The following is a 26,984-nucleotide window of genomic DNA, read 5'->3' as shown; positions in this document are numbered from 1 at the left end:
CTGTGCACACTGTTTTTGAACTCCACTTCTTTGCCTTCATGTGCAAACATGCAGTGGTTGCTCTGCTGTGGAGCAGGAGGTTATCACTTTCTCTAGTCATGCCAAAGGTATCATACTGACAAATTTTTCATCTAAATCTAGTCCCCTGCGTGCTCTAGTGTACATTATTTTCATATTTACGTAACTGCATTTCACTTCCTGTATTTTTGCAAAAGCAAAATGAGGGAGTCAGCAGGTGAGTATTGCTTTCATAGAACTAGCTTGCACATTAAATTAATGGCCTGGGGATCTCTGGTGTCTTGTAAGGTGCTGGAAGGCAGGCTGTTAAACCTTTACAACCCCTCCACCAGAAACGTAAACACATACACAAACATATTCATATGTAGGAACTAAACCAAAGAGAGTTAAAGAGAAATAAATAATGACTATTTAGTCCCATTTGCTGAATTTGAACCTTGGGGAAGAACCATTGAGATCAGTCACTGGAGTTCTTCCCCAAAACCCAATGACCCTCTAATTAGCAGAGTTTGAAAGAGCTGCTTTAAAAAATCCACTACAAACAATGCACCCAGGCACTATGCAGCATTATCACAAATGAGCTAGACATAACAAACGCAGGTAGAATGAAAACCAGAGGGAGGAATATTGCTTAAAGCAACTCACTTTTATTGACAGAGTACTGTAAGGCAAAGAAAAAAAATGTCTGCCAGATTTTTTAAAAAGAAGATATGCAGCAAGAATGATTCATAAAGATCTGCAGTTCAATATATTATTGTAGTTTCAAAGATACTGTCTTATAAATCCAATATTATTTTCTTGTCACATATACAAAAGCCGAACTTAAGCAGAGAACAGAACACAAAATCATGGATTTGCATGTGAGGGTTTTGTTGATGGTTCATAATCTAGCCTGTAAACAAGGGAATGCACAGATTCGGTTACATAGATTACAGTCAGAGTTGACTAGATTTAAACTTAACTATACTCCAAACCAAATAAAGAAACCACAAAATACAGATGTGCTCAATATGACATTTTTGAGAAAATCTAAACAATGTTAAACAATACACAGAGAACAAAACAGTGACAGATGCCAAGAAAACTGCATTTTATGGCCAAAACTAATTTTGCATTTATGGAGAAGGCATCTGTGAAAACAGTTCTGCACTCTGACCACCCTATGTTAATATTTTGGCCAGAAAACATTACGAAGCACTGGCTTTTGTCAGCTTTTTAAAAGATATGTATTTTAAGTGGTGATAAATGTCAGCTGTGAGCCTTGTACAAGATCTCACATCAGTCCGTGGTAGAGCAACCTATCATTTCCATAGGAAACAATGGTAACAGAAAGGTCCCAGGTATGCTAAAAAACCCAGTCAGTGGCCGAGCTACAAAATCTGCAACCTCTCAGTTCTTCCCTGAGGGAAGGGCAAATTTTCAGCCCACATTTTTCAGACAGCCTAAATTCTGAATATAACAAACTGTGTGCAACACTGCTTTGCTGCATCGTGTTGTTTCTCTGCCTCCCTATCTGTATAGCATTGGCCTTTCACCAGAAAAACTTACAAAAAGGACAGCTGCTTTTTTCACCAGTGGTAATTTAGCACTATTGTTGCTTCATAAAATAGAATGCTAACATGTAAGAATGTGATGTGTCAGGGTAAAAAGGAGAAAGATACTTAACCACAGTATTGTGTCACGTTTTAATAGTGCAGGGCTGTACCATGAGTAGTATCCTGGGTAAGTAAAATTCACTTCTACCTATACAGGCAAAACTGAACTGTATTTGAAAAGCCATACAATACTGCTCTTTAACGAGGACCCCCAAGATGCTAACTTTCATTGCACAGACAAGAAGAAAGTCATCTTATGACTACACAAGGAAATGGGATTCAGCTAACAGAAGAATAATGACGCCATACATATATGTAACCAGTACGATCTGAAAATGAAACATTAACCATATTTGTCATATGAAAGTCTTTTGCTGGATGCTTCAATGCACAGTTTTCATGTCTTCTTTCTTTGTTTGTTTTCCTGTATGAAAATCAAGCTTTTTGCATAATTAACAAAAACACAAAGATACTTACATTTTAAATCCAATCCTTCACTTTCTGATTTTAAAGTGAGTTAACCTGCATCTTGCATATTTTAAAAAAATGTCCAGAAAAAAGCTCAGATTTGTAATTCAGAATCTGTACTTTGTAAAAATACTTCCCTTGAACATGAAGTCAGTGCTGACCTCTTCAGGTCGTTTGTGAATAATAAAATTCTTCTAAAGAAATCTTAATAAATAAGAACTGAAGGAAAACACAGAAAGAAGAAATACATTACCCCTGTATTGTAAAGTGTTGCCATTTTAAAGCACAGCATAGGTTGAAGAAAAACAGATATGCGTATATCAAAATGCATTTTCATTATATACCTACAGAACACAAAGTTCTGTCTCTGCTAAAGGCAATACAGTCTCTCTGGCTTTATTGGTACTGCTATTGTATATAGTTTCCTAAAGTACAGTTAATACCTATAGAGGTGAATTTCAATGTATAAGTATGTGCTATGTTTCATACGGCAGTAGGATAAGCATTTGAAAAATGTTATGATAATGATTTTAAATAAATCATACATCACTTACAGCATGTTTGATTCTAAATATAGAAAATTAGATTGTATTTGAAGTGGGTGTTGTTGCAACATGACTTAAGTCTCTTTCAGATGTCAAGAAGGTCCTCCCCACTTTCATCACTCTCCACAGTTAATTGTCTTGTCCACCATTTCTTGACTTCGGATCCACAGGAAGCAGCATCAGACATGGGATTCATTTTGCATCCAATAGATTTCACTGTTAAACATCCACCAGAGCGCAGGTTGATTGAAGACCCAGGATGGCTTCTTGGTTTGGGGGCTATGAAATTAAATAGAAAGCTCTATATTAGTTTTGCTTCTTGAACATTTTTGCTTGGAATTCAGGTATACAGAACTAACTGGAGTAGGGTAGCTTTAAAATGCTCCAGCTGCTCACCCTGCTGGCAGAGCAGTTTAGCTGAGCAAGGCTTGACTTCCTTCTGTTGGGATAACTGGCATGATAGGTCATTTCTTATCTGTTTAATTGTGAACTAAATGGTTTAAGTAGTACTTATATGAGCTGACATGCTAACAAAATTGTGAAAGGGGTCAGAGCCAGAAAAACGGAGGGAAAAGAGTATTTCTACCCCTAGAAAGTGATATTTGACAATGGCATAGGGGTAGAAGCCAGTGCAAAGTACCAACATGGTTTATGGAACGCAAAAATGCATGTGTAAGCATAAGAGAAACACAGTTGAGCTCAATGATGACATTCATGATATTTGTTGGACACTTACCACATACTGGTCTGTACTGTGCGTGGACATACCTATACTTTTCTGAGGCTGTCACCAAGGAACATTCAAGATTCCTATGGCCATGATAAGAACTAAGGAAGTGAACCCTAAACTCCTCATTCACACTTGGCAAACATACCCAGTTGGCTGCAGCTGGATGATCCTTTCTTAACGTGTACCCTCTTTAACCCTTTGTGTTCCCAAACATATGGCAAACATATGGAACAGTACAGACCTCAGTTCAAAGATTCTAAGTTAGTATATGAAAAACAAAAAAAAAAACAAAAACCAAGAAGTCCTGGAAATGACCATATTTGGAAACATCTTTCAAGCTTTCTGAATTGGAAGGAAGGAGAGAGAGCTGTATTTTAGTATGCGTGAGGGTCAAAAAGCTCTGATGTGGATGCAATCTGCAGACAGGAGGTAGAACAGTGAATTATGAAGCTTCTAGTTTTGCTCAATTGTGTGTTTGCATCTCTAACACTCTCTAACATACTTTGTCACAGTCTTGTTATTCTACAGCAATGTTTTGTCATGTGGGTTCTCTACTGACACGCATTTTTCACTTACATGATGGCAAACACCGTGGTCGAATTTTCCACTGAGGTTTCCCAGCATCTGCAGAGTCTTGTCGATAGCCCCCTCTGTCAGAAAGTGTTGGGCTAAGGAGTTGCTGCTGGCTACTTGTCTGAATGGAGAAAAAAAAAGAATCTGTTAATGATCATGATCCCCATTACAAAGGGATAATTCCAAGAAGGGTTATCTAGCCTTTCTATTCCATTTCCAAGCTTTGCACACAAATACTAGCAAAAGGTAAGGCAGCAAGGTTTTCGTTCTTTGCTGCTCCAACAGTCTACAACTAAAAGGACAAAGAAAAAAGAAAAGACCACCTGGACTCAATTCCATTATGCAGTCACACTAAAACATATAATGTAGCTTCAGACTTCTACAGTGGAAACCCTTTGTAGTACTTTCTTCATTTCTTACTTTGAAAAGCTCAGGACTCCTACTCATAGGACCCACTATGCCAAATGCTCACTCCCAGTGTAAACAACTACAGAATGCATAACAGGAAAAATTCAAGTTCCTGAGCCTACAGAAAACTCACACCAGAGCTGAAAGTTGGTGCTGCAAGTTAGCCCTTTACAGCACTAGCAAGACAGCTAAGTCAAGGAATTCCTGCCTTAGGCTATCTTGTCTTTACACCTGAAGGCAAAGACCAGAGCAAAATAAAATACTGCCTTCAATTTTTCCACTGAAAATGATGTTTAAAAAAGAACAAATAAGAAATGTGGGGTTTTTTTTGTCTTTGTTTTTTAATTTGCTCTGAGTAGCTGATGGTCTCCTGGTTAACATACCTCCGGCTGTGCGCTGTTATCTTGATTAATAGCATTCATATCTTCACTTGGCTGCGTTGTCTCAATGCTGGGAGGATTCAGAAATCGGCTCAACTCCTGCTGTTGACTCTCTCGTAGACTATGAATAATGCTGCACGATTGCTGTTGTTTCTATCAAGGTACAATATGTGACAAAAATAATGTTCTCATTGGCGTATGTCAGTGTTCTTATTTTTTTCCCCTCAAACTTTTAAATATTTAACCAAATATTGAGAGCCAGATGTGGATTCCAGGTGCATTGATAAAGCTTCATGTATCAGATGGCCATCATTTAAATAAAGTGACACTCTCAGCATATATCTGGCCTTTATGCAGTACTTGAAGGATGAAACTTACAAAACACATTAAGTGGAAAACGAGTTGCTCATAATAACGTAGAGTTTGAAAATACATGAAGTTTTGAATTTAAGCGTTAACATTTCTCCCAAAGAAGAAACAAGGTAGAGATTCACTAAGATTTACATGAAGGCAGTGAAAAAATTCAGATTGTTCAGATTGTTTTCATGGAGTTTGGAACAGGCTTCCAATAAGAATGAATAAAACAGCAGTGGAAACCTTGGGACTGAGTATAGATTTACAGTACACGTAGAAAAACAAAACCACTACCATTATGATCATAGAATCTAATTTGCTTTTAAATTAAACTAAACAGTCTTTAGGAAGGGTTTTGCTTTCCTGGGTAGTTTTCACAGACTTCCTCTTCAGAGACTAACAAGAGAATTTGAAAATATATCTTAACTTCCATAATTATATTCACTTTATAAAAGGTTCATATAATGTGAAATGATCTGAACCATATTACGAGAGTGGAATGAACAGCATATTTAACACAGTATAATTCGATATCATAATGAAATGAACAACTGAGTTGAACAAACCCAGAATTGAGAGCTGAGATTAAATTTACTGTCATTACTGTTATAGAGATGGAACCAAAATGTGACTATCAATCTGGATATGCCTTGAACACTCATGTTTCAGCTTGAACGTATATTACATTCATATCATCCAGTTAAGATTTTACAAATTTGCAAACTGAAAAGGCCAGATCTCATGATCATAGGTCTCTAGAGAGAACCTACACGCCAAGCTTACAAGAAGTAAACTTTGTAAAAATAATAGAAAAAAATATATGCATCAAAACATGGACTCAGTTTGCCTCACAGCAAATAAAAAATCACTGACCAAAACAGCTACATTTAGACCTTTTATATAAATATATTCTAATGAATAAAAGAGGAGAATAACTGCAAAGGGCAATTCAAAATTCCTGGAAGTATTTAACATACATTTCATCCAAGACAAAACTTGATCAGCAAATATTGAAGCTATGCAGAACAAAGGCAAAAATGTTTCTGACAATCAGGAGTGCTGCATAAACAGAATACAGAAGCATAAGCTTGGTTTATAAAAGTGAATTAAACAGAGATTTCCTGCAGAGCTGAAGCCAAGAGGCAGGCCAAGACTTGTGTGATGTGGCCAGACTCCCCTTCTCCTACAAAAGACAGCTTTACATTTACTGGAGTTTCTGCTCTGCTTGCCCTGAATTGTGCTTGGAGGGTAGTCTTGTAACAGTGGTCTGGGAGAGCAGGAGCATACAAGTGCCAAAACTGTGCCAAGGAACATACAACAGTATGGGTGGTCCCTTGCCAGTCCTGACACAATGACCTGGCCCTACTCAATCTACCAGCACAGACACAGCTACCATGTGCCATGGTCTGTAGACATGATTTGCATATACAGATTGCTCATTTGTATACAGTTGCTGTCGTGGCTCATTCAAATTATGTATCTTGAGACAGATTCCATTTGAAGAGTCATCTACTGGTTTCTTATTCATGGTAGCTTGTGCAGGCAGAGGCAAGGAAATAATAAAACTATATTTAGTTGGAGGATTAGGCCTAGGAGGTTTCATCAAATTACATTGTTTTTTTTCCTCATTCCTTTGACTTCGGACTTTGCACATACATCTTCCTGCTCTATTGAAGATATAGATAAATTTTTGGCAGGAAGACAGCTTTTAACTTCAAAAGATGCTTATTTTTGTAATTCTGTGAATTGAGCTGTAGGCATAATTTTTTGCTGAGTTAGCAACAGCTACATTCTTTTTCACATAAATATCATCATGGCTCCAGAGTAAATTAAGCATTGTGACAGCAAATTCTAGCTTTGTGAAATGTGCAATTTATTGCAATCATTTAGATTCTGTTTTAGCTTGACTTACTGCTCTGATTCTCTTTAAGCACTTCTTCAGCCACATGCGTATGGTCTGTTTGGCTACCTCCTCTTCTATTGTATATTCCAGTTGTTCCCTAGCAAGCAGCTCTTCCAGTTGAAGACTTTTTCTGATATCAACAGACCTATAAGAAAGCATGCTGGAAGAAAAAGGATATTGTCCTTTTAAAATGCTGATGCACATCCAATACAGTTTAGAAAATCAAAACTCATAATTAAGACTTTATAGAAAAAATACATAATTTAGGTATGTGCCTTTAGATCTGAAGCTAAAAAACATTGAGATAATTCTGGAGGAGAATTGTTCTCAAAACAAATGAGTCAGTTACATTTAACTATCCAATGCAGATTATTTGCTGAACTGTAAGCAACTAACTAATGCATCTGTAGTTTTGGTGGTTTTTTTTGGTTTTGTTTTGTTTTTTTGTTTTGTAAGCTTCAATAATTCCATGATTAACATTCTCATTTCTACTTTATTTCTAGTCAAATACACTGTCTAGTTCCTACATGTACGAGGACGTTTTTGCCTTGCTTGGGATTCAAGGACAGCATAGGATTGCTCGTTAGGACAACTGTCTCAAATAGAAATGTTAAAATTATTTAGATCGGATTCCCTCAGACGTGGTGCCTCTGTGGCTACCAATATTGCCTTTTCCCAAACCTAATTAGTATCTTTTAGCCTAGAGGGAAATACATGACATCACATGCATTCTACAAATTTAGAGAACATTTCTCACTACCTCAGCACGTCATGGAAAGTGACATCACCGCCATTATGGAGCCGTTCCATTTCGTAGCACATGTGCTTGAACAACAGCTTGTCCTTGTCAAGATCTACCTCCAGCCTGCCACGCAGAAGCCTCAGCAGAAATTTCACTCGGAAGGTAGGAATTACTCCCTGGGTAAAATTGCATAATAGCTGGTAAATTGTTATTGTGATATAACAATCAACTCAGACGTTCAATTTGATCAGTGAGAGAAACACCATTTCTCCAAAGATTCCATGTCAAATCCTGGACTGTTAAAGTCAAACGGAATACATTACTAGATAATACATACATTCAGCTACTTGTAGCTTGTGGAATTCTTTGCTGTTATTTTACTGATACACAATGAAAATCTGTGCTGTTCATTTTGTCAGAATTTTTCAAAATTCCTTGGCCTACTTAGTTTCCCCATTCGCATTAATCTGAAATGAGATTTATACATCCAAAATGTTGCCTTTGAAGAACTGAAATTAAACTAGAATTTCCATATTCACAGCTAGAACTGCATCGAGCTGTAAAACTGTTTCTTGCTAGTGCATCTTTCGAGAGGAGGTCCTCTGTGTCCCTGTATCCCAGCCCCTGCTCCAGCAGCACCACCCAGAGCAAGGTGCCCAGGCCCACGGCCAGGTGGCTTCTGGAGAGCTGCAGGGAGGAGACCCCACAGCCTCTGGGCAGCCTGTGCCAGTGCTCCGGCACCCGCACAGCACAGCACTGCTCCTGGTGTTCAGAGGGAGCCTCCTGGGATACAGTCTGTGCCCATGGCTTCATGTCCTGGCACTAGGCACCATGGAGAAGAACCTCTCTGTCCTCCGTGTATTCTCCCTTCAGGTAATTATAGGCATTGATGAGATGATCACTGAGCCTCCTCTTCTCCTGTATGAACAGTTCCAAATCTCTCAGCTTCTCCTGATAGCAGAGAGGTCCTCAGTCATTTCTATTGCACTTTGCTGCACTGTCTCCAACAGCTCCATGTCTCTCATACTGCCAAGCACAACAGTGAATGCAGTACTCCAGGTGTGGCCTCATCAATAGCCTCAGCAGTTGATCTGCTGACAACACTCCTCATGCAGCCTAGAATACCACCAACCTTCTTTGCTGCTAGGGCACGTTGCTGGTTCATGCTCAACTTGATGTCTGACAGCAGTCCCTAGTTCTTTTCCACAGAAGTGCTTTTCAGATGGGTAGTCCCCAGTTGGTTTTTTTTCCTTCCCAGTTGCATAACTATATATTTCCCCTTGTTGCATTTAATAAGATTTCTGTCAGCCCATTTTTCCAGACCTCTTTGGATGGCAGCATGACTCTCTGGCATATCAGCCACTCCTTGAGTTTTGTGTCACCTGCAAACTTGCTAAGCATGCACTTTGCCCATCATTCAGATTACTGATGGCCTCCAACTACGGTTTGTGCCCCTGATCACCACCCTCTGCACTTAGCTGTTTAGCAGCATTTCAATCCATCCTGCTGTCTGCCCATCCAACCCCTAATTTGTTTGGTTCCTCGTGAGGATCTTGCAGGAGACAGTGTCAAAATCTCAGCAAAGCACTTCTGAAGATCAGACAAAAATGGATGTGAGTTTGCGAACTGGAGATAATGGAACAATGATTGTGAAGCTGGGACTAAAAATGCTACTGCATTGATCCTCTGAATATTTACATTTATTCCTAAGTCTACTACCATCAGCACTATACTGTTGTAAAGAACACAGGTTAGTATTTGATAGATCATCAAGAATGTTAGAGTATGTTCACTCAGCTTTCAGAATCTGGATAGTAATTGCTCAGTGAGTTTCTTCAGCGTGCTTTGTTTTCCCCATACAATTTTTCAATGGAAAAAACAAACAATCAATCAAACAAACAAACAAACAAAACCAACCCAACACCCCAAACATTTATTATTGGATTTCTCTGCTTACTTTCAAGTTTCTTACCTCTCTCTTGTCATCAACCATGTTCCAAATAATTTGAAAATGCCTAAGATCATTATAACTTAAAAGTTGGTCTTCTTCAGTTGAGTAAAACAATGAGAAATTCTCCACAATGATAGCTAAAAAACCACAAAAGCGAAATACACCATAAATAAAGCCTGTAGAAACATTCTAACTGATGAACTGTAAATAACAATGAATTTCAACAAAATGTGAATTGTTGTGCAAGCTTCACTCCAATGGTCAGATGAGCATTTTCAATGGGCAAAATGTTATCACGGTACATACATACTCATTGTGCTTACTTTTTTAAAAGCTGTGCTTAAATGCCTAATTGAACATTTTATAAAATTGATTAGAAGAATTCCTACAATACTGGAAAAATGTAAAATGGAGGATAGAGAAGCTCAGAAAATAATACATGTATAATTATACTCGACAAATACAACATAACCGTTTGTTGAAAAAGATTGTGTTCCCATACTTGAGAAGTTTTAACATACACCATGCCATAGAATTACCACTAACATGCTATGAACATAACTACGAAGGTATAAGGTAACTTCATATCTGAACAGCACAACAGGCACAAGTCTAATATATTACCTGTAAGACTGACACTTTTGTTTTTATTGCACGTTTTCACTTACCAACAAGCAAATTTAGCATGATATATGCAATGATGACATAAAATGAACAGAAATACATAAGAGCACCAGCATAATTTCCACAGTCTGTTTTCCAGTAGGTGCTGTTATCTGGTGTACAAAATGGAGGTTGAACCTTGAAAACCAAAGAAGAAAAAGTCAATTACACTAACACATACAGGCACACTGTGTGTTTGTACCACTGAAAAGAAACAAATTGGTGCTCTGAAAAATGGCTTTCAAAAAGCTTTTCTGTACATTAATTTTAAGAGGGAAGCGAATAATGTGATTTTCACATCAACCCAAAGGCAGATATTTACTTAAGCAAAGTAAAATGATCCAAGGACAAATTCTGAGGTCGTTATGACCAGCATTTACCTTTCAGCTTGTTTGAGCAGTCCTTTTGCCACAATCAAAGCAGAGATAACAGTGGAAAAGTGATTTACTGCACCTCAGATTCAGAAAGCATATTTTGATTTTAAAATCACATAACAGCCTACCCCCATGAAATTTTACATTGTGAGTCTAGGATTTGATCTACAATTTTTGTGTCATGTGCTGAACTTAGTGAACATTGCATCCCTTGAAGAGATAAAGGCAGTCACGCTGCTCCTTTTACCACTCTAAGTTACTAGAAACACACTGTGATGCAAGGATGTTACCTATTTCTTGTCTAGTTTATCTCTGTTAGTATTGTATTTACCATGCAGTCATGCATAATTTTGTTCCAGTCTTCTCCGGTAACTATTCTGAAGAGTACAGTAATAGCCTTACCAGCTGATGAGAAATTTGCATGTCTGTTTTAAACAAAAAGAGAGATCGATCATTTGATGTCCCAGGAGTAACTTATGGCAAGAAAAAAAAAGGCAAACCGTTTTCATTTTCTACTGTTCTATTATTTGGAACTGAAAACAGTTACAGTACTATCTGAATGAGCTCACTGAATTATTTATTCTATGACTTAAGACACAACAACTGAAACGTAGCTCAGAAACAGGTCTGAATATCTTGGCTTATTTTATTAAAGAGCAAAAGAAGACTCAAAGCCAGATCCTATTTCCTGTCCCTGTTCTCTCCTTGAAGTCTGATGACAGTACTGATTGGGAAATTCCTAGGAACAACCCCATGAGGTACTGTACCTATTAATGTTCTCTCCATATTTCACCGTACCAAATAAAACTACTCCAGCAAAAGCGTAACAAAGAAGCAGTAAGAACATTCCCACTATGATGAAGAAACTCTTGTACATGCTGACAACCACAGTCAGGAGCAGCATTTTTAGTGTAACCTGGAAGGACAGAGAAAAAGCAATTCACAATGTCACTCAGGAAACTAGAGAGACGAGTGAAAAGTGAGTCATTGCAGTTGCCATTTTGACATGTAAGCTAATGGAAGAACCCAGTGAAACAGTCAGTACATTATAAATCTGATTGAAAGTCAACATTTTGTGTCCTTCTCTGAAATTCAGTGCACTTTGTACTTGTTGAAGATATCAGCCCATCCTCAAACAGTATCTGTAAATAACTCTGTATAGAATAAGATGACAACAATACAGAATAAGCTTTAATATGGATTGGTGTTCACCGTAAGTATGAAAGTGAGCATTGTATGAATGGTACTGTGGTAAACTACTTAGAGCTTACCAAAAAATTGTGCTGATGTACAGAGAAGGGGATCTCCTTAAGATCGTATGATTGATTAAACAGATTGATTAAACAAGTTAATTTCTCATGCAAGTTGGCCAAAGAGCTTAAGAAGATACTGTAATTCCGAAAATTACATAGGCAAAAGTATATATTACTTTTCCATGCAGCCATATTGAACATTTTACACTTTATAATGGTATCGCCTTAGATTGCCTTAAAATCCTTAAACACTTTGGATGCTACAGAAAATTCTCTTTAATGGAACTGAGGTATCAATTTTCTTTAGAATCATGCCAAACTGGTAACTCATGCTGACTTTCAAGCATTGCATCACACCAAATAAGTTGCTGAGACTGATGCAACTCCTTACATAAAAGCACAAATGGCTGGGTTAAAACCTTGAAAAAGCTTCAGAATCAATCAGGAAGCTTTGAAGGCAATCACTTGGTCTGTCTGCATTAGGAGAAGCAAGGATTTTTCATTTGATTTCCAAAGATCTACAGGCTCTGTGTAGTTTGATGGCAGAACTTTTTTTTATCTTTACTGATCAAGCCCTCTGTCTTGCTGTTCTTAAACCTGGCAACCCACTATAGTGATCTTTACTTTTCATCACATTTACCTTAATATGTCAGACTTCACAGAAAATGTTTGGATAATTCAAGTTCCACAGTTAGACAATGCAGAATGTCACCACTTGTTAAAAAAAAATTTGCTTGCTTCCTGCCTATTCCAATTCTGCTTGTCTACTCTCAATTACATCACAGCAAATCCCAGCATGAAATAAATAAAAACTTTAGAAATGACTTGCTTTGTAGCCTTCTTGGTGCTTCCAGAAGAATAACTCGGTCCAATATTTTTAAAATTGAACAGAAATCCTATACTGTTATAAAAGATACAGTGCTAAAGGCACAAGTCACAGACCTGCATTCTGGAAGACAAAACTTCTATTACACAGCACTATTATAACAAGGTGACTAGATCTTCCACCACTTCACCAGTTTTGCAGTGAAAATAAATATATAGCATGCACATCACACCACAATGAAATGGAAAAGAGTGAAAGTAGGACAATATATGCTCAAAGTTTTAGAGAACACTCTAAAAAATTCCGTTCAGCATTACAGAGGCACATTTATTTTACAAAAAGGGCAGCTGTTCCAGTAATTGCAATGTTTTGTTATTATATAATGTACATAAAACCCCTGACATTTTAAAGACAGCATGTAAAATTAGAGACTGCTGCTTGAAGTCTCTTTTTGGCATATAAGATGGAGGCTTATAGAATGTGCACTAGAGATGAATAGCAACTACTCTTTTAGTCTATATATGAACATTGCAATGGTTGTAGTTCTGAACTTATACTTACATGCTTTCCACAAATAGAGAAAAATCTGAAGACAATTACACATGCCCCCATCATGTATGTGTATGCATTCTGGAACAGAAACATGAATACATAACTATCCCATGCTGATCTCCTGGAAAATAAGGCAGTCACCATACACAAACTAGTAGCAACACTATTTCAATAAGAACAATGGGGCAGTACAAAAATAACTGAAGATGCTCTACCACTTCGAAAACACTGACCCAGAGTCTACACATATCTAACTAAAAAGACATCCGGTCCTTTATTAGATTGGCTATAATGACACCCAGCTGCCCTGGTCTACTTGTCTAGGCAGCTGCATGCCTAAAGAAACTCCTCAGGCCTTTATAACTACTCAGCAGCAGGGAGTAAAGTGAGGATGCCAGAACAAAAGGACTAGCGACACAAAACAGGGTTTCCACCAAAGAAGCTTGGGGCAAGAGAGAAACCCCAGTCATTACAGGGAGGTGACTTCAGCAGTTGGCAATTAGTGACAGGCGTCAACAATCCCTTCTACTCCCTTCATAAATAAGGGAGCCAACATTGCAGCAAACTTTAAAAAACATTTCTTCCCCTCTCCTCCATGAAGCATGTCTTCTGTCTTCTTAATCAATATCAGACTAGAATCACTGCTGGGTTTGGGACAGATAGCACTGTTCAGTAGTTTTCACCCTATGCCTTCTTTCAGTCTTTTGCACCTATCTAGATTTTGTGCGCTGTCTCCTACTTGCTCCTTATGAGACTCCTGCTGGCAAGAGCTCTTAGTCTTTTCAGGTTACTTCCTTTTCTCATTCACATTCCGTCTAAAGACTTCAATTTTCTACCATACTTACAGACCCTACCTCATACCAGTCAGATGATTTTCTTACTTCAGTGTCCAAGAGAAGGATTTCTTATTCTTAGAAACAAGGTTCATTTGTGTCACAGAATCACAGAATGGCCAGGGTTGGAAGGGACCTCAAGGATCATGAATCTCCAACCCCTGCCACACGCAGGGCCACCAACCTCCCCCTTAAATACTAGATCAGGCTGCCCAGGGCCCCATCCAATCTGGCCTTGAACATCTCCAGGGATGGGGCATCCACAACCTCTCTGGGCAGCCTGTTCCAGTACCTCACCACTCCCTCTGTAAAGAATTTCCCCTGACATCCAACCTAAATCTTCCCTCCCTCAACTTAAAACCATTTCCCCTTGTCCTGCCATTATCTAACCTTTCAAAGAGTTGATTCCCTTCCTGTTTGTAGGCTCCCTTTAGGTACTGAAAGGCTGCAATGAGGTCACCCCGCAGCCTTCTTTTCTCCAGGCTGAACAAGCCCAGCTCCCTCAGCCTTCTTTACAGGGGAGGTGCTCCAGTCCCCTGATCATCTTTGTGGCTCTCCTCTGGACCCTCTCCAACAGCTCCCTGTCTTTCTTGTACTGGGGGCTCCAGGTCTGGACGCAGTACTCCAGATGGGGCCTCACAAGAGCAGAGTAGAGGGGGACAATCACCTCCCTGTTTCTGCTGGCCACCCCTCTTCTGATGGAGCCCAGGATACCATTTGCTTTCTGAGCTGCAAGAGCAGCATACAGTTTCATTTGTATTTCAGCCTTACACTTACTGAACAAGCAAGGGTTTATCTGGATGTAGGGTAGTAGTGATCCTACTGCTGGTGCTTAACAGGTGAAATTAAATTTACACACTGGAACTGCATTTTTAAAATCTCACCAGCAAGGCAAAGTGAAGTATCACCCATATAACTCCAAGAGATGTCACTAAGAGATCATATCGATTTCTTCTGCTTTGCCAGAAGCCAGAAGGTGACATGGCAATAATCTTCATTGTGACCTACAGATTAAAAATAAATTTTCCATTTCAGAATTATTATTTTTTACTATAGGGACTTCTTCCATCCTCTGAAATTTCTGATGGAGTACCAAAGGAGTGCAGCTGAACATCCCAGACAGAATGTTCAATGTATAAATTGCTGAGGTGAAAGTAGGTTTAAGACTTCTTGCAGTTAAGCGAGTTATGAAGTTAAAAATGATTACACTGATAATATGTAGCTAAAGGAGGTGGTAGTATGCTATATAGCTGTCCATAAAAGCTGCTAAATTCACAAAAGCATACGTGAACTCAAGAGTATAGTTGTGTTCTGCAGCTCCTGTATATCAAATTAATTAAAAAGCATTCCCATATTGCAAATATTCATTTCTTTAAGGAATGATCTGTACCCAGCACCATCTGTACTCAGAAGTGTATAGAAAAGGAAACTAAGAACAGTAAAGGCAGTACATTTCACAGTGTTCCTGGTAAAAACCGCAGCAAACAGTAAAGGCAGTACATTTCACAATGTTCCCAGTAAAAACTGCAGCAAAAGTGCTTGACATTTCCAAAATAGGTAACAGAAGTGCAGGCATGAAGCTTAAGAATAGATACTGTTAGGAAAGTCAGAAGTAACAGACACTGAGGTGGGGTGATGCAGGCAGAGGGGATACCAGAGCGTTTCTTGTACTCAATTCACATCAAACATTGAAGAAATTGAAGTGTTGCTGTATAAAGGGAAAAACTGTCAGGCATTCATTACATGATTTTTTTTTCCATCCCAGCTTGAAATGCTGCCACTTTGCAGTATTCTTTAAACTTCTGCAAAACAAACTGTATATAAAGGGACAGTAGGCTATGGCAACAATCTGATTTTCCAATTAGTTTTCTTCAGTAGAATATTTTCTGAAGCCTGATTACAGAATAAAAAATAGAGCCTCTCAACCTCTAACTAGTATTTGAAGTAGTAACTAAGGGTGTCTTGCCTCACTTCTCTCCAGTTAGCTGAGGTGCCCTGGCATATCAGAGAAAGGGGCTGGCAGAGATAACACATCACTTCCAAACATCCTTACTCTGCTGTAGCAGCTCAGGGTTGTAAGAGGAGGTCAGCTAAGATACCAGAACAGCTCTTGTTGATGCCTATCACTCCACATCCCACCTGATTAGAGTTACAGACAGAACACCCACCTCACCTACATTCAGATGTTTATAATCTTGACCTGAATACCACTGCATGCAAATAAAAAAATCACATATCACTTTACTCTGTGATCATCAGTTCTGCAACAGAAGTGAGATCTCTTAAGTTCTTCCTATTCTTCTATACCACATACACAAAGGTTTAGGCCAGAATCAGTACTCCTTAAACTGGACACGGGGCCATTAAGAAGGCAGAAAGGTTTGGCCTTCCTCAAGAATTAAGTCCATAGTGGTAACAGACAATGCATTGTGCACAGCAGACCCCATAACATCACTCTGCTGCATTAGGGAAGATTCGAGGCACAAAGCTGCTTTCTAATTCCATGAACTGAGTGCACTCACAATGTGATAGCTTGCCTGTTGAGGCAGTCCTGGCTCTGGCAAAGTCCCTTTTAAAATCTAGAAGTGTATTTGTTTCCCTTGGCAGTTCAGAAGAAAAAGTATTTCTGAAGACATAGTTACTGGGTAAATTAAAACCAGTCTGCGTATGATACAAATCAAACTTTTCCATGTTTGTTGAATCTCTCAAGAGACACTGATTTCTCCTGGGTAGAGGAAAAAGAAGTAACAACATGGGCATATTCTATCTACAGCTGCTACAAGGTATTCGCTTCATTTCCTATTCATCACTGCTGGCAAAACCTATCACTGGAACATAGGAACTGTCATATTGGATTAGAGTGGTGGGAAATCTAGTTCACTATCCTGTCTATGATAGTGGTCAGTATCAGCTATTCAGCAGTGACTGAAAAGAAAAAATACTCAACAACAAACTTAGAATTCTGTACTAACCTATCCACAGAAGAAGAATCTTCTTTAATGTGCTTTGTTACACTATGGATATCATTATACAGAAAAAATAATAATAATAATAAAAAGAATTACAGAATTTAAAATGTGTTTAAGTCCTTAGATTATGAAAACAGGTTATTTACAGTTGCAGAGTCGATTGTGATGACACATTTTTCACTTACCACACAGGATTCAAATCTATTCAATAAAAGACAGACAATGCTGATATTTGACATAGCTTATTGAAAGGTATTACAATGAAATCATACCAACAGCTGTGAGTGGTATGATGATGTCACAGCTACAGAATAGTGAGGGTTAACAATGCCCCATCCCAAAGGTCTGGGCAAGATAAAATCAAACAAGAACTCTGTCAGACAGGTATTGTATTGTACAGAATGAATTTGAGATGTTCTAAAACCAATAAAAATAAAAGCTTTCACTGGGTTCACCAAAAATACAAGCTGAAATGATCAGAGTTGAGTGTGTATATACAAAAGGCCTCAGGCTCAAGATAGCAGAGCTGTATGACTATAATAAATGAAAAGTTTACTTCTACAATATGTGTTTCAAGGCTAACAAGAAGAATCCCAAGTGTGCATGTATTGAAATAAAAACCAGTGAAGAACAAGACAGCATTCCTAAAGCCAAAATAGAATATATACATACTGTTCTTAATCTCAAGAAGTTATAAAATACATTACTTTACCTCGAGGACAAAAATGAAGGTGAAAACAACAGACATTGTTGCTAAAGGAACAGTCACTGGATCTGCAGCATCCCACTGAAATACAAACAAAATCCGCTCATAGAAGAGTAGATGTTAAGCAGAAATGAATGCCTATTCAGTGCTTACTTTTATTAAAATATTTATTAATGAATAGATTTCACTTTAATATATATTCAGATAGGAATGGCGTTGTGATGTATTCTCCTCTCATGGATTTACAGCTTAACTGGAAATTAAAATTAGTAGACCAGACCACAAAAAGGCAGAAATTGACTCAGCTCCACAAATTACAATTAATCTACTGTGACCTATGCCAACTGTACCTAGCAATCATGTTTCACTATATTCATCACAGTAATGGCTCAATTGATCGTTAATTGGTATTGGGAAATGTGTAACGCATGCTGTAAGAATATAATAAAATGCTCAAAGAAACACAATTACCTTAACTGATAACAACACAGACTGGGCCAGAACAAGTACAGCAATAGTTCTCTTAAAAAATGGATGTTGAGTTATATCATACATCTTAGCTCTAAAGCCATCATTATCTGAAAAAGTACAAGGTAGAGGAAGAGAGTTAAAATTCACAGCAGTACTTTTTTCTATTTCTTGACTTATTTTCCATGTTCATTAGTGGCAACATAATCCTTGACCAGTTTTGAAATACATTTCTAATTTTCTCCTACAACTTCCCATATCAAATAGGACTTCTGAAAATATAATTTGAAATACCCAACACCAGTGTTGCATGAAGGCTTTGGTACTTGTAGGGCTAGCACACCATTCAGCTGCTGTCAGGTTAATACATTCCATTCATATCATTAAAAGCCAACTGCAAACATATTTCATTTAAGAATTCGTTTTTTCATTAAGGCTTATCCTAAAACCATCGAAGTGCAACCTTTTTTGGGTTGATTTGAACAGCCTTATGCAGAGAGATGTAGTTGAAGCCTGTTTCCACATTAACTTATGCGCAACCTCCTAGTGGCCTCACGATTACAATTTTAATTTGAATCTCAGACTCCTGGGGAATTACGAACACTGGAGCTCAACATGAATGAAATCAAAATATCTTTGATACCTGGACGAGGTGGGAGATGAAGAGGTTGTGCTATCTTCAGTCTGCTTTTCAGATCTTCCCATCGTCTCTGATCTACAGTCAGTAAAGCTGTCCCCTTAACAAGCAAAGAGAAGCGTATAAATTTTTTGTCATATAAAAGTGAGAACGTTTAATGCTGTAAACATGAAAACAACATTCTCTTTGGTGTCTGAAATGAAGTTACATATTCAGCCCTCCTTAAATAACAGGCTGCTTGGAGAAAGGAGTCAAAGTATCTACCTGCACTCAAGAGGATTTCTGGATGCATTAGCTGCCAGCTTCTGGGACTCAACCCAGCAGGCACAGTTGTTGCTCTTTGTAGCAGCAACCCAGTGCAAGCAGTGAGGCACTGCAGGAGGCCTTCCATTTGACTGAACATCATATGCCAGGAAGCACTGTTTTAAAGAGAGGTCGATTTTGTCTGGACTTTGCTGCAGAAAATCCTGTGGCTCATCAGTGCTGCTGGAGTTTCTCAGGGAGCAAGCCCTTTAGGAGCCTACTGCAGCTCTCCACAGCTCTTCTGTTTGGAGAGTAATTGAAATAAAATAACAGTATGCTGTGAATCTACAAGAGTTCTCCACATACGAAGAGCTAGAAGAGGTGGAGACACAACTTCAAGGTGGTGATGTTAGATGGTAATGATATGAAAAAAAGAAGAAAAGCCAAGCCCAAAGCAGAATTCAACATCATTCAGAGTGACCCCTGAAACAAAATTGGACTCTCATCACTTCAGAGGACTGTAAAATTTCACAAAAGCAGTATGGAATTGTAGGCACAAGAGAGATCTTCTCAGATTGACTGTTACAACTCTTTTGCCTGGACACATGGTTGTCCTGTGTTGGTGGTGGACCTGCAGCTGGCTGTGCTGCTAATAAGGTCAGTAAAGCTCCCTCAGAGGTGGATATAATCTTTTTGTGGAGCTGCATCCTCAGATGTCACTTTAGGTACTTTGAAACATGACACAGACAAAGCAGCAGATACTGGGATGCCTATTAGTCATGTTTAAAACCGTATCATTTAGAAAAGCTTAAATTAAAAAGGCAACTCATTTATCCACATGAGTGAGTCTGTTTCACATTTTTGGAGAGTTTTCATTAAAAAGAAGACAAAAAGTAACAAAAAAAGTGGAACTGTATTAATGGTGTTGCCAAGATGATCTGTTTATCAAAAACTACCAGTCCAACAGCTGAATCATTACTAAGAGTAATAAGGTACAGCTGGGTCTGTGAGTGGGGCTCCAGCAGTGGGGCTACTGCTGGAGCAGTTGTACTTGCATTTTGACTTCAGTTCAAAACCATCAGAAATTTGAGTTAATCATGTCTGAACACATGATGCTCAGGAGCTGGAGCAAGAGATGCTTGGGGCTGTGCAACAGAGGGACTATGGAGTGCACTGGGCCATGATAATGGGATTGCTGGACCCAGACCAGAGTCCCTTGTAGTTCTTCCAGTCCACCATCTCTAGGGCTGAGACTCCTACAATTTACATAGAGTCACAGAATCACCATGGTTGAAAAAGACCTCCAAGATCATCCAGTCCAACTGTCCACTTACCACCATTTTCCACACTGAACCATATCCCTTAGTACAACATCTAAACGTTTCTTGAACACCTCCACAGACAGTGACTCAACCACCTTCCTGAGCAACCTGTTCCAGCACCTGACCACCCTTTCAGAGAAGAAATTTTTCCTAACCTGAACCACCTCTCGCACTTGAAGCCATTCCCTCTCATCCTATCACTAGCTACATGGGAGAAGAGGCTGACCTTCACCTCGCCACAGCATCCTTTCAGGTTATTGTAGAGAGTGATAAGATCTCTCCTGATCCTCCTCTTTTTCAGACTAAACAATCCCAGTTTCCTCAGCTTAACTGTAGCACATACAACCATCACATGCCTTTTTACCAGCCACTGCATGTTTACCTACACCAAATTGAAACAGCAGACTCTGGAGCATCTGTAAATACTGTGTACTTTAGGTTCAGTCTCCAACTGTCAACATGGCTACACTAGAGAGATTTGGATGAGTGTGTAAGAGACTGCTATCATCTCAGGCATGAGTTTTGCAGCAAGTATGGATCAGGTATGTCTGAGGACATACTTGCAGGATTGCAGAAAGTAAGACCTCTAAGTTTGTCATAAAGACAGTCCTACAACACCAGATGTAACAACAGTGTATGTTATTGTATTACAGAGCCAGTTCCATACATGATAAACCACCTCACTCAGTACCTTGTTTTCATTGAAGTTAGCAATGACAACTCCAACAAAAAGAGTCAGCCCAATCATGCAGCCAAGGAATACAAACACATGAATATAGATTCCATGGATCTGCACAGAAGGAAAACATGATTAATTGTTAAAACAAATCAAAGTACATGTTGCAAAATTCAAAAACTCTGCTGTGTTTTCTTACCGGCCCGACACGATGAATAATAACATCTCTGACTTCCACCCATCCTTTTAATGAAAGAACTTCAAATAGTGCCAGCATTGCATTTCCCACATTATCAAAATTAAAATTCCGAGGATTCGCCCTGAAATGAAAATACAAATAGGGGTAAACTCCAGTAATGAGGCCGTTCTACTTGCTATCCTTATTTTTTATAGTCTAACATTTAAACATCTTGTGAAGTTGGTGCTAAAGACAGTCTCTCAAATATATAAAAGTCGTCTCAAGAAATAAGACAACAAGAGCTACAGCAATAAATATGGATAACTTTATTTTTCTTGATCCTTATATATGTTTCATTTCTGTATTCATAATCTGATTCACAGTAATTAAAATAATTAATGTATAACATGTTGCTACATCTAAGTGTTTTTGTTAATGAACAACAACATTTTTGTTAATGAACAACAACATTTATGAAAAAATGCATCTGATGTCATTCGTCACATTCTCATAAACTTACCTGGAGAAGATCAAGCTCAAAGCCATGTAAATGACTCATACTTCTAAATCAATGAGAGCACTTAGCAATATTATTCATTATTTCATTATCACCATGGTGTAAAGCAAAACTTAATGAGAGGAAATCACATCTTGGCTTTCCAATACCATACACTCTGATTTCTTCTATCATTTCAGATCCCAGCTGAGTGTTAAAAGTACATTCTTTGAGCTAGGTCTCTGCAGTCTGAGACCTAACTAATTTTCAACAACTTATACAGGGAAATAGTTGGACTCCAGAAGAATTGATGAGTGGTGGGTCATTCTGAAAATCTGAACAGTCACTGAAAAATAGAGCTCTCAGATGCTGCTTCATACTTGTTTTTACGTATCTTATTCTCATTTATTGTGGCCCGTATGTGTTGTTAATCTCATAAAAATTTGGCCAGACACAGCCAACAGGTGGCACAAATGTCCTTGAGGTAAAATATTTTTCTATAATAACAAAACATTCCCCAAAGCTTACAGTTATGCTGATGAAGACAATTTTTGCTTATTTCTGGATCAAGCTAAAGTGGAATGAATTTGCTTACTTGAGGAAGAATTTGTCTGAAGCATACAGAATCAGACTTCTGCAGATGCCAGAGTTTCACTGCTTAAATCACAGCATATTATTTTGTTGGTAGGATGTATCTGAATCTGTCACTGCTGGTATTTTCTTTGCCCACACAGACAGTCAATTAAAGTGATTGTTACTGTTTAGCTGATTTTGCAAAATGTCAGCCAACTTAAAATATAAACAATTAAAGAGGGTTTTTTTTTGCTTGTTCAGGTGTTACAAAATATTAAAATACTTTATCAGAATATTAATCATAAATATATTATTAGCTCTTAAATAATTATTACTGCACTACTCTGCCAGATAGACCATGAGCATTTCCTACAAGGGACAGAAGAGGTAGTTGGGATGGTGTAACAGAGGGCCATAGAAAAGGTTTTAGGTATGATTTGTTCACTAGTTTTAGCAACTATTTATAGGCATGTTTATTTTTCTTCACAGATTTTCCTATTCATTCATAGGTTCTGTTATTAAGAAATAGCTTCCTGTGTCTTAATAGCATCACCAACTATACTGAAGTTACAATCTTGCTTCAAACCAGTAATCATATGTCTAAATCCTGGATTCACTAACCATCTTTTTTCTTTCTGTTTTATGAATAGAACATCAGGCTAACACTGGTAAAATTTCATATGCCTGACTTATTACTAAATATACCAGAATTCTTACCTGTACTTAGTATTACTTACATACACTAAAACCCCTCCACCAGCAGTAAAATGTCATGAGACTGGAGACATATTCCACATCAACAACTGAGTGTTTGAAGAAAGACAGGTCAAAGTGTAGCAACTCACCAGACTCGTGGCACCCAAAATCCAGGCTTTTTCTCTCCGGGTCTTAGCTTTAAATTGAGATTTTTGGAAACACTTACATTTATTCTGAAGATGCCATGACAATCTTCCTACAGTAAAACAAACAGCTTGAGATTAATTAATGGTCTAGACAAGAGGTTAGAATGCCAGTATAAAGAGTGCACTTGCCGTAACAGGAAAACAACATAAATGGAAACGATGAGTTATTCACCGGTCTAGAGTTAATAGTCATGGTCCTTTATACAAAGTAAAATGCAGGTTAGGAATAATTAAAAAAAACCAACACCTTCCTTCTCCCAGGATTGAGAGTGCTCATCATGTTGCAAAACTCTCTAGCCTTTCACCTCTTTCCTAAAGGCCACTGAATTCTTTACGTGATGATGATATTTCTCCTTAAGAATGCAAAGGTGTCATGGTTAATTCCATGTGATGTAGGGCATTTGAATGAATTTCAGAACTTTTTCAGACATCCCCTACATCTGGAATTGCTTTCCTTTTTGATGTGAAAACCCAGTCTTATCCTCATTCACTCATTCCTTTAATACCCTTCCCAGTCTTATCCTGCATCTGAAAATGAAAGTGCCCAAGATCTCCATCACTCATATGAAAGTTGTGATTGCCCCACTTGTTTTCCTTAGCAGGCTGAAATGGCACAGCATACCGTTATTTTGAAGCAGGAATGCAGTTCTTACCCTAGAGATGATGTGAGGATCGTTGCATTTAGCCAGTTTTCCAGCAAATAGCTGCACTCCAAAGCTTGCAAAAACAAGCATTAATGTCAGCAAAAGAATAGAAACCTGTGAAGATGAAATTAGACTTGAGAAAGGGGGTCAGATCCTTCTGCACAATGCAGAGAGGATCATTTCATTGCACAAGCCTTCAGATAAGGCTTTCATGATGTTACTTTAAATTCTTATCCAGAAACCAGATGTTGTGTGATTAACATTATTAATATAACATCTAAGAATTATAGATAAGGATCAAAATTTTTTTTTTGTGCTGAGTAGTATCTAGCTAAATTCTGCACAGAGAAGAATTTCCATTTGCTTTATAGAGAAATCTTCAAGTACTTAAAATATGTGCATCTTTTGCTTTGCTGAATCAGGCTTTACTAATTAATCCGAGTAAGTCATTGTTAGATAGTTAGTTCCAGGATAGATACAATAAAGTCATGCATGAGCAAATAATGATGCAAATGTTTTTAAGAGGATACATCACCTATGAAATGCTAACTAGATTTAAACTTTTTGTCCTTGCTCTGCTACTAACAGATTGCAAATATATGGGAGCTTATATTTTTATAACAACCTGATCTAAACACAGCAGTCTGTTCTGGAATGACACATATCAGTTAGGGAAAGTTGGGTCCCAAGACAATGGATTTTATTCTGAACAGGCAATCACAGACTCTGTTATTATTGTTACTATTACTATAAGTGCATATTGATTAGTATTTGGATTATTATAAAAACAGCAATGACATAGTCTTGAGATCCAGCAGCTGTATTGTTTCTGCTTGCCTTTCAAAAAATTTGGAGACAGAGATTTTTGGCTCAGAAATCAGTTTGACTTCTTTTCTTGAAGAGCTGCCATATCCTAATTTTCACCTTCTTTTCTCAATCAGCACAGTGAATAAAGGGCAGATTTTCGTTCAGTAGTCTTTTTTATATAATTGTGGCCAAATATAGACCGGAAAAAATAATACTGCTGAAAAAAACAGTACCATTGAAAAAAGAATGATTATAGTGGTGTTATTTAGTATAAATGAAAATGAGTTCCTGATTTTTAAATTTCTCTGTGGTCATCTGCAGCTACTGTGAGAAGTAAACATACAGCAGTGGAGAAAATTACCATAAACAATGTAGAAAAATGGTATCTTCTTACTCCTACATTTGATTTTTAACAAGAAAAATAACCTGCACATACCAAAAAGATTTCCTTAAAGCCACTAAACAGCTCTCGTACAACTTTCCTCATCTGAGGAACCAGTTTGAATATTCGAAGAGGTCGGAGGCAGCGGAGCACCATTAAGAGCTGAGCTCCAGATTTGGCAGGGACATTCTGAGGCATCCAGCACAGGAATATCAAACTCACCTTGAAGAGATAGAGTAGAAAAGACAAGGAAGAATTAAGACTATAGAGTTTTATCTGACATAAAAAGAGCACAGGAGATCAATAATGCTTCTCTTCCTTAAAATTAAAGGGAAGATTAAAAAAGAAATGACTAATTTAGAAAGAGGACTTGGATCTCCTATACCTTGTCTGATTGTCTAACTAATGGGCATCAGCTTCAGCCCGACTTCCCCTTTGACTTAAAATCTATTTTATTCTATTTGGCAGATAGAATAGTTCTCAATGAGGAAATCAAATTGGCTGACTCAGAGTAGGGACATGAACTCTTTTCTTGGTCCAGCCAGTATAATCTCTTTCTCCTCTTCTCATTTCAGAGACTCTCCTAAAACCAAGACACTCTCATCCAGAACAGGTATTAACAGTATTCTCACCAGTTCTTCCCAGTACTTTATTACAAGTATAGATAGCATTGTCACTGTGCTGTTTTACCATACAAATACTATGCATTTCAAAGTGTTTTGTTAGTGCACCTACATCTTGTAAACTGAACAATCTTTGACAGATGGCAATTTATTAGAAAGTCTGTTAATTATTTCTGATTTTTGAGAAATATAAGGCCAGTGTTATCTATAGAGGGACAGAGATGAGAGTGCTATAAAGAATAAGTAAGTGTCTAAAAAATGGAGGATCAGCCTGATACCACAAATATGATTTAACATGTAGTTTGATTTGTTAAAAACAACAGTGGTTGTTTTAAAAGACAACCATCCTAACAAGATTCGCCAGTGCTTCTGGCTTTCTTTTATACTGCTTTAAGATCACAAGCATGTGTAGAATAAACAAGGTGGACCACCTAAATTTTCCTTCAGACAAGCAGAAGATGCAGAGGGATTTCAGGAGACTGGTGCACTCACTGATCACGCATACTGCAGTGGGAGCTTTGCAGAAGTATGCACATTTGTATTTATGGTAACAATGGAGTCTTCGATACAAATTGATTGTGACAAATTTTATGCAGCACATCTGTCTGGTGGATTAATCTCTGAAAGATTTAATCTAAACCCATCAAAGCAATTTTACTTAGTAATTTCTTCAGTTATAAAATATTTCATACTATATTATGCCGCACAATGGTTTTTGACACATTTGCTGGTATTTATTGTTGTAAGTGAAGAGGAAATGGAATCCCTTCTCTTACAGTAAGAGGAATGCAAGAAACTGCAATGAAAACAGTAGAAATATTTATTTCTTTAGGACCATTTCTGATGCAAATGCAACACAGAAAGACGTTGTTTTGCTTGCCTTCTGCTACAGTAAAACCAGCAACCAAGATGTGTCCTTTTGTCAAATGGCAGAGGCTTTTAAACATTTTTCATAAAGCAGAAGAACTGTCAAGAGGAGTGGAAGCAGTGAGTGACAAAGAAACAGACAAAACGATGATTCTCTGCATAAAAATGCTAAAGCGAGGTCAGACACTCTGGGGTCACTTTAGTACGAAAATAAGACCTGATCAACAAATAAACACTTAGAAGGGACCGTATAATCTAAAACCTACATTAAGTTATCAGGCTCTTATCACATCTGTGTATTTTTAAATGTCTGAACACATAAC

The 26,984-nt window shown here is 37.9% G+C and overlaps 1 protein-coding gene across 3 annotated transcripts in view; it reads right to left on the bottom strand.

The window, feature by feature from the left end:
* Positions 1-700: 700 nt before the first annotated feature.
* Positions 701-26,984, bottom strand: part of NALCN (sodium leak channel, non-selective) — a 208,958-nt gene continuing 182,674 nt past the window's right edge. For all 3 annotated transcript variants that reach the window (XM_090129227.1, XM_031613736.2, XM_090129232.1), the window contains 19 exons: positions 25,226-25,393; positions 23,992-24,096; positions 23,282-23,388; positions 21,389-21,509; positions 21,205-21,303; positions 18,955-19,048; positions 18,315-18,421; positions 17,850-17,924; positions 15,053-15,172; positions 13,345-13,413; positions 11,472-11,620; positions 11,036-11,129; positions 10,336-10,468; positions 9,689-9,804; positions 7,735-7,892; positions 6,984-7,134; positions 4,721-4,870; positions 3,933-4,050; positions 701-2,905 (listed from right to left, as the gene is read on the bottom strand). In XM_090129227.1, the coding sequence (XP_089985353.1) occupies positions 2,712-2,905; positions 3,933-4,050; positions 4,721-4,870; positions 6,984-7,134; positions 7,735-7,892; positions 9,689-9,804; positions 10,336-10,468; positions 11,036-11,129; positions 11,472-11,620; positions 13,345-13,413; positions 15,053-15,172; positions 17,850-17,924; positions 18,315-18,421; positions 18,955-19,048; positions 21,205-21,303; positions 21,389-21,509; positions 23,282-23,388; positions 23,992-24,096; positions 25,226-25,393 (2,328 nt within the window). In that variant the 3' untranslated portion in view covers positions 701-2,711. The remainder of the gene's footprint in view (positions 2,906-3,932; positions 4,051-4,720; positions 4,871-6,983; positions 7,135-7,734; positions 7,893-9,688; positions 9,805-10,335; positions 10,469-11,035; positions 11,130-11,471; positions 11,621-13,344; positions 13,414-15,052; positions 15,173-17,849; positions 17,925-18,314; positions 18,422-18,954; positions 19,049-21,204; positions 21,304-21,388; positions 21,510-23,281; positions 23,389-23,991; positions 24,097-25,225; positions 25,394-26,984) is intronic.

This window comes from Phasianus colchicus, chromosome 1 (genome assembly GCF_987193195.1).
Source record: "Phasianus colchicus chromosome 1, bPhaCol1.hap1.1, whole genome shotgun sequence".
In the NCBI taxonomy this organism is placed as follows: domain Eukaryota; kingdom Metazoa; phylum Chordata; class Aves; order Galliformes; family Phasianidae; genus Phasianus; species Phasianus colchicus.
Note: the sequence above shows the minus strand (reverse complement) of the source record. Positions and strands in the feature narration are given on the sequence as shown.